This window comes from Chaetura pelagica, unplaced genomic scaffold (genome assembly GCF_000747805.2).
Source record: "Chaetura pelagica isolate M959 unplaced genomic scaffold, ChaPel_1.0 scaffold430, whole genome shotgun sequence".
Lineage (NCBI taxonomy): Eukaryota > Metazoa > Chordata > Aves > Apodiformes > Apodidae > Chaetura > Chaetura pelagica.
Genome location: NW_009952159.1, coordinates 1,036,020 through 1,043,627, shown reverse-complemented (window position 1 = coordinate 1,043,627; position 7,608 = coordinate 1,036,020). Strand labels below are relative to the sequence as shown.

General features: G+C 48.4%; 1 protein-coding gene across 2 annotated transcripts; it reads left to right on the top strand.

Annotated features, from left to right (window-relative positions):
• The first annotated feature begins 369 nt into the window (after positions 1-369).
• RPS3 (ribosomal protein S3) lies at positions 370-6,619 on the top strand. 2 transcript variants are annotated; one of them, XM_010007191.1, is made up of 6 exons: positions 370-496; positions 1,257-1,350; positions 2,543-2,637; positions 3,416-3,603; positions 5,419-5,619; positions 6,548-6,611. In XM_010007191.1, the coding sequence occupies exons 4-5, from the start codon at positions 3,444-3,446 to the stop codon at positions 5,610-5,612; spliced, it is 354 nt and encodes a 117-aa protein (XP_010005493.1). In that variant the 5' UTR covers positions 370-496; positions 1,257-1,350; positions 2,543-2,637; positions 3,416-3,443; the 3' UTR covers positions 5,613-5,619; positions 6,548-6,611. The 2 variants fall into 2 exon arrangements, with proteins under 2 accessions (XP_010005493.1, XP_010005494.1); XM_010007192.1 differs by lacking the exon at positions 370-496 and having other exon boundaries at positions 1,253-1,350; positions 5,419-5,615; positions 6,548-6,619.
• The last annotated feature ends 989 nt before the right edge of the window (positions 6,620-7,608 follow it).

Genomic DNA, 7,608 nt, shown 5'->3' with positions numbered 1-7,608 from the left:
GGGAGGGAGGCTTGGGGTGGGAGTGGGAGCCTTGGCTGCAGTTCCCCGTGGGGCTGCCGAAAGGCTGTGACCCCTCGAGTTATTTTATATCAATTCGTACCGAACCAAAGTGCATCGCAGGGCACCTCATCGAGCTATGATTTCACCGTGGAGTGTGGATCAGGCTGTGGGGGAGGCTCCTGCTAGAAGTGAACGGTGGTTGGGAACTACAGGGGAGACACTTTTTATTTCTCCCTTCTGCCCTTCCCTCTGCGTGGATAGAACTGTGAGTCTGCAGGGCAGTCCCAGGGATGCGTTGCTCTTAAACTCACTCTGTGAACGTCTGTTCAAGCTGTTCTGTTTGACTTGGTCCATTTGCATTTTAGTTTGTTGCTGATGGTATCTTCAAAGCTGAGCTGAACGAGTTTCTGACTCGGGAACTGGCTGAAGATGGGTACTCTGGAGTAGAAGTCCGGGTCACTCCAACCAGGACTGAGATTATCATACTTGCCACCAGGTAACTGAGGCAGTGCTGCTGTTGACTCATTTCTTGACACGTCGGGAGTGTTGTGTCCAGTTCTGGGCTCTCCATTTCAAGAGGGACAGGGATTTACTTGAGAGAGTCCAAGGGAGGCTACAAGGATGATGAAGGGACTGGAACATCTGTCTGATGAGGGAGGGCTGAGAGACCTGGGGCTGGTTAGTTTGGAGAAGACTGAGAGGGGATTTATTGATGTTTACAGATATCTGAAGGGTGGGTGTCCAGAAGAGGGGCCAGTCTCTTTTTCAGGGCTGTCTTGTGGTAGGACAAGGGGCAATGGACACAAACTGGAACACAGGAAGTTCCACCCCAACATCAGGAGAATCTTCTCTCCTGTGAGGGTGACAGAGCCCTGGGCCAGGCTGCCCAGAGAGGCTGTGGAGTCTCCTTCTCTGGAGACTTCCAAGACCTGTCTGGATGTGTTTCTGTGTGACCTGCCTGAGGTGATCCTGCTCAGGCAGGAAGGTTGGACTTTGGGATGTCCAGAGGTCCTTTCCAGCCCTGACAACTCTGGTTCCATGACTCAGGTCCTGTACCAGGCTGTGAGGGAGGCTGACGATTGAAGTGGTAAAGGATACCCACAACTCCTTAAGAAGGAGATCCTGAAGTGATTGCTCGTGATAACAGCAGCGTTACAACCCCTGAACTCAGATGTTTGGTCTGGAAGGTCTTTGGGGTGGTTCCAGGCTCAGACCTGAAGACCCTTTTCTCAGTTGTGCTGCATTTTTTCCCCCAGAACTCAGAACGTCCTGGGGGAGAAGGGGCGCCGCATCCGGGAGCTGACGGCTGTCGTGCAGAAGAGGTTTGGCTTCCCTGAGGGAAGTGTTGAGGTAAAGCTGCCTTGGTTAAAGCAGGAATTCAGGGGGTGGTGCAGTTAGCTGGAAGGTGGTGTGAAGAGAACTTGGGGCATGTTTTACCTGCTCTTACAAAACACTCTTGCACCGAAATACAAAATTATTTGGTCTTTTGAATGCTGTCGTTTTAGCTGTTTTTCTCTGACTTCCCAGCAGGGTCTATGCAGATAGAAGCTTTTAAACTTAACCTGTAAATATTTAGTAGAGAAGGTTGCTGTCCTCGCATTGAGGTGAGAAGCAGTATAACATGTTTGTTATTTGTATGTTAAGAAACTTCTGGTTTCCTTCTTCTGGTGAAGAAGGATCTTCAAGTATGATACTGTAATGAAATAGACAGTCAAGTGACACACCAGTCATTTCTGGTCTTCTAATATTTGAAATCTGGTGTCTTTACTAGTAATTTCCTCTAAAATCAGGTGAGGGGGGGAAATGTGTGGCTTGGGGGATGGTGCTCCTGTTTCTTCCTGCTCAGCCAGTGTTTCTGGTTCACATTATGCAGTGAAGATTGCTGAACATCTCCAGCAAATCCTGAAACATTCTGAATGGCACAAACCCTGAGTGCATCATTTGGAATCCTGTTTCTTCCTGCTCAGCCAGTGTTTCTGGATCACATTATGCAGTGAAGATTGAACATCTCCAGCAAATCCTGTAACATTCTGAATGACACAAACCCTGAGTGCATCATTTGGAACGTCAGCTCCTTCTGAAGTATCAAACTTTGGCCTGTTGGAGATGTTAGGTTAAATACACCTCACCATCCCAGCTTTTAAAAATCAAACCTTTTCTTAGGTCTGATTTTAAAACTTAAATAACTTCCCTGTTGTAAACCTGCATCTCAGGCACAGTTCTTGGGACTGTTCGGTGACTTCTGTCCTATGTTAATCTAATGTCTTGGGGCTGTTTGAAGCAGCAGCTCTTTGAGACTGGACCATGGGTGATTTAATAGACTCCTGCTTCTCAGTGGATTGTCACTGGGTGTGTCTCACCTCTCCCAGGAGGAGGAGACAGGTACCAAAGGACTGTAACAGTGTCTAAGGATACAGCTTCATGTGTATGCGGAAGGACTAAGGGGATGGGATGTAGAGTGATATGAAGCTCTTTTGTGCTGTTAAATCAAAAAATATCCTGAAATACAGCCAGTTTTGAGTTTGCTTCTTCTCCTTTGCAGCTCTATGCTGAGAAGGTGGCCACCAGAGGCCTGTGTGCAATTGCCCAGGCAGAGTCCCTGCGGTACAAGCTGCTGGGAGGCTTGGCGGTGCGGCGGTGAGTAGAGCAAGTTGTGGTGGCACAGTGAGGAACTGTGAGGTTCAAATACCACTGCATAAAACCTCCCTGCCAGCTTGACTTTTTGTTTGAAAATGTACCTTTAAGAGGGAAGTTCCTGTAACCCATTTCAGGTTAGTATAGTCCAGTACTGTTTCAAAAATAAAAGTTGCAAGTTTTGGAGTAGATCAGATTACAAAGTGTCTTTCAGTCACGTTTATTTCTTTGTGAATAAATGAGTGGAGGAGTGGAACACACTTTCAAGCCTTCTGGCTAATTTGTAGTTGAGGTGACAGTGGCCTTGCTTCTCACATCCCTTCAGTGATGATAAGATGACGAGTCAGAAGCGGGTGGCTCTTGGTGTGGTACCTCTGCAGTGTCATGTTCTGTGGTGCTGCCTGTGGGTCCTCAGCAGGGGCATCCTGTCCTTATTGAATGATTTAGAGGCATTTGTCTGAGAAGGGATGGGGAGCTGCACCCCTGACCTGGGTATGTTGGCCACCTTCAGCTGTGGACCTGCTTTTGTGTCACAAAATAAGTGTGCTTGTCACTGCTCCCACAACCTTACAAAGGACCATAAGTCACAGGAGCTGTTTTTTTAGGCTCCATTTGACAGTGCTGAAGCAGCACAAAGGTTTTTGCTGCTCCTTGTAGCATGGGCAGCTTTGGTTGCATGGCTATGCCTTCAGAAGGCTTTTCCCAACCAAAAGTTGGAGTGTGCCTCCCCTGAAGTTGTGTGAGAGTTAACATGGTGGCTGGTGCTGCTGTCTCCCTGCAGAGCCTGCTATGGTGTCCTCCGTTTCATCATGGAGAGTGGTGCCAAGGGCTGTGAGGTGGTTGTGTCTGGCAAACTCCGAGGGCAGCGTGCCAAGTCCATGAAGTTTGTGGATGGTTTGATGATCCACAGTGGAGACCCTGTGAATTACTACGTCGACACAGCCGTGCGTCACGTCCTCCTCCGGCAGGGTGAGTGGCTGGGGTGTAAGATCCATTTGCAGCTCTCTTGGTTCCTTCTATTGGTGCTTCAGAGCCAGAAGATCTCAGGTCTTGGTGTCCCTGCAGGTTGGAGCCTTCCCTCTCTCACCTCTGGGGTGTTAACTCCCATGATTTTTGTGCACCACTGATCTTGCAGAGTGGTTCAGTTGTGCTGCTCCCTTTACTCTGCTCTTTTGAGACCCAGCCTGGGGTACTGTGTCCAGTCCTGGAACCCCCAGCATAAGAAGGACATTGAGCTATTGGAGCAAGTCCAGATGAGGTCCCAGAGATGCTGGGAGGGCTGGAGCAGCTCTGCTCTGGAGCCAGGCTGGGAGAGTTGGGGTGTTCAGCCTGGAGAAGAGAAGGCTCCAGGGAGAGCTGAGAGCAGCTTCCAGTGCCTGAAGGGGCTCCAGGAAAGCTGGGGAGGGGCTTGGGACAAGGGCAGGGAGGGATGGGAGCAGGGGGAAGGGTTTCCAGCTGGCAGAGGGAGCTGGAGCTGAGATGGGAGGGAGAAATTCTGGGCTGTGAGGGTGGGGAGAGCCTGGCCCAGGTTGGCCAGGGAAGCTGTGGCTGCCCCATCCCTGGCAGTGTTGAAGGGCAGGTTGGATGGGGCTTGGAGCAGTCTGGGCTGCTGGGAGGCATCCCTGCCCATGCAGGGGGTTGGGACTAGGTGATCTTCAAGGTCTCTTCCAATTCAAACCATTCTATGGTACCACTAGTTGTTCTGACTCTGAAGTTTTCTTCTGCTTTTGCAGCTAAGCTGTCACTGTGAAGCTTGCATATTACATCTGAAGTAGGATTTTAGTTGTATTTCTGTGATGGGAGTGGGAAATGGAGAAGGTGCCTTCAGTGAACAGCAGAATTTGATGTACTCGTCCCAGGACATCCACTTTGCTAGTGTTGGGGGTTGCATATTTCCAGTTGAGAAAGTGGCTTTATATTTTTCGGGTGCTCTCACCTGGGTCCTGGGACCTCTGAAGCTGGTAGCAAACCAACTTCCACATTAAACACGTATCGACTGAACTTAAGAGCTGTTGGCTGTATGAATTCTGGCTTTCCTGGCTCTTGGGGGTAGAGTCAGACAGAACATGGGTGCTGCCAGACCCACAGAAAAGCAGGTGTCAGGCAGGTTTCATCCAGAGCTATCCCCTGGCAAGTCTTCCCAGCTAAACCAGCCAAGCCAGCTTATGCTTGTCCTTCCCCCTGGTAAAACACAAATGAATTTTGCATCTTAATTGGATTATTAATTGTAGAACAACTGATACAAGGATACCTGCACAGACCAAGCAAATCTGCTTCCCTTCAGTGATGATACGATGACGAGTCAGAAGGGATGTCCTGGTGTCATTGCAGCCTGGTCAGTGCCATGTTCTGTGGTGCTGTGCTGTGGCTGCCTTGGGCAGGATGTCCTACCCTTTGGATGATTTAGAGGCATTTGTCTGAGAAGGGCTGCAGAATAAACCCAGTGCAATTTCCAGTTTCTTAGGCAAGTGAGCTGAGTTATCCCAGGAAGAACAGGGTTTAAAAGCCACAGCATGACTTAAAGATAGAGCACTTTTTCATTGTAGTCTCAGGCTGCAGGTAGCAAAGGCAGGGAGTTGGGTGAAGATAAACAGACTGATGTAAATTCACAGTAATTAGATTTTTAAGCTGTAGCATGTTCATGGTAATCTGCCATCTTCAGTGCTGTGAGGAGGTGTTTTTTGTGCAAGTGCATATTCTGTAACCTTGGGACTTGTCCCTACTGCATGTATGCTTGATATTTTGTGTCAAATCAGCATGTCTGTGTTCTGTCACTTGTTGCAGGAGTCCTGGGAATCAAAGTAAAGATTATGTTGCCCTGGGACCCAAGTGGAAAGATTGGTCCCAAAAAGCCTCTGCCAGACCATGTCAGCATTGTGGAACCCAAAGAAGAGATCTTGCCCACCACCCCCATTTCAGAGCAGAAAGGTGGCAAACCAGAACAGCCAGCCATGCCTCAGCCAGTGCCCACTGCCTGAGGGGTAAGTGGGAGGTGGCTTTGGTGAGGATCCATGTGGAAAATGTGTCATGTCACCAGAAAAGCTGTGGGGTGGCTGGGGTGCTTGGGAGGAAAAGCTGCTGCATTGTAGAAGGTGCAGTGGGGTGGGTTTAGAGCATTGCCCTGGATGAAGGGAACGTGGTTTAAGGCACCTACAAACCAGCTGAACACCCTTCAGTGAAGATGAGATGACAAGTCTGATAGGGAATGTCCTTGTCCCAAGTGCCCTGTTCCCTGTTGTGTTCTACAACATGGGTTTGGGGACCTTGGATCACCATTTGAGTGACTCAGAGGCATTTGTCTTGAGAAGGGGTCAGTGCCTGGATGCTTTCACATTGCACCCCTGTTACCAGTGTGCAATTGGCAGCACAGGGTGTGTATTCCTCCCCCAGTCCCTCCATGGGATCCAGTTGGTGATAAACAGAAGCCAGTAACATTGAGCACAATGTGTAGGTTAATTTAATAATAAATAATCAAGGTTTGAAATCCTGTCTCTGAAGGAGTAGCTTCTAAGACAAGAAATTGATAGCTTGAAATATTCTGAGACCTGCTCTGGGTTGTTCCCACAGTGAAACTTGCTGCTTTTAAAAGTTTTGCTTCCAGTTTCTGATCAGAGCAGCAGGAGCACAGGATCTGTTTCAGAAGACTTCTTGAGCTGCTAGTGAAAGCCAGGCTGCTTTGTGGCCTCATGTGAACAGGGAGTTTGCAGGGCAATAGATGAACAAGGGAGTCTGACTAGCAAGCTCTGCTCCTGTGGGGATCAGGGGAGTCATGAGCTAAAATTCAAGAAGTGGGAGGTGTCATTTAAGTAGAAAACTTGGACCCTGTGTTGTTTGCTCAGTGTTTTGGGTAGGAGAGTGGGTACAGGAAATGGTTTCCCACCATCTCACTCAGTGTTTTGTTTTTTCCTTGTAGGGTTTATAACAACTGCAACCAGAAGCTTGACTGTCCTGAAAACATCTCTTAATAAAATCACAAAAGACAGTGTGGAGGTGCTTTTTTGGTTTTGCAGTGTATTCCAGGAAAGTCTTGCTCCCACCTTTAGTAGGGAAGAAATTCTGTTGTGTTTCTTCCAGCTTATGTTACCCTTTTGGAGTCAGCTTATCAGATCCTGATCTAAACAAAAAGGGGAAAAAAAATGCAGATTTCTAGGTGGAGCTGGAGCAGCAATCAGGTGTTCAGGGGGTCATGAATGACACTCCATGAACTGGTGTGCTACTGGTAACTCTGCAGTTATTTACCAGTCCCTTTCTTCAGGCTTTCCAGGAGAGGGAGCTGCTTTTTTTTAGCAATGTCCAGAGCAGCTGCAGTAGTTGATACCTTTCTGGCCTCAGCTGAAGAATTACTGTATTTGACTAAATGCTTTTTTTCAGCTCTACATCAGTTTTCCTTGACAATGAAAGATGTTCATTAGGGGACTTCGGGGACTAAAAAAGGTATAGAATCATAAAGTGGTGAAGGTTGGAAGGGACCATTTCACTAGAGAGGGCAGTGATAGGACAAGGGGTGATGGGTTTAAATTGAAAGAGGGGAGATTGAGGTCAGACATCAGGAAGAAATTCTTCCCCATGAGGGCAGGAAGGCACTGGAACAGGTTGCCCAGGGAAGCTGTGGCTGCCCCATCCCTGGAGGGGTTGAAGGGCAGGTTGGATGGGGCTTGTGCAGCCTGGGCTGGTGGGAGGTGTCCCTGCTCATGGCAGAGGTTGGAACCTGGTGATTGTTAAGGTCCCTTCCAACCTTCACCATTCTGTGATTCTAGGACCTTAAAGGTACAGCAACTTCACAGCTCGTAAGGCTCAGGTAACCTTAGTTGGTGGAGCTACAGGTTGAGGCAAACTGAGTAGATATTTGTACATTTGTTGGAAGGAGGGGAGGGAAGTGAACACTGGGTTTCAAACCTTCTGTTCTAAGCTTTGAGGTGAAAATACATTTCAGTGATTGGGGAAAAAAATTGTCTCCCTTTGAAGCTTGATTAG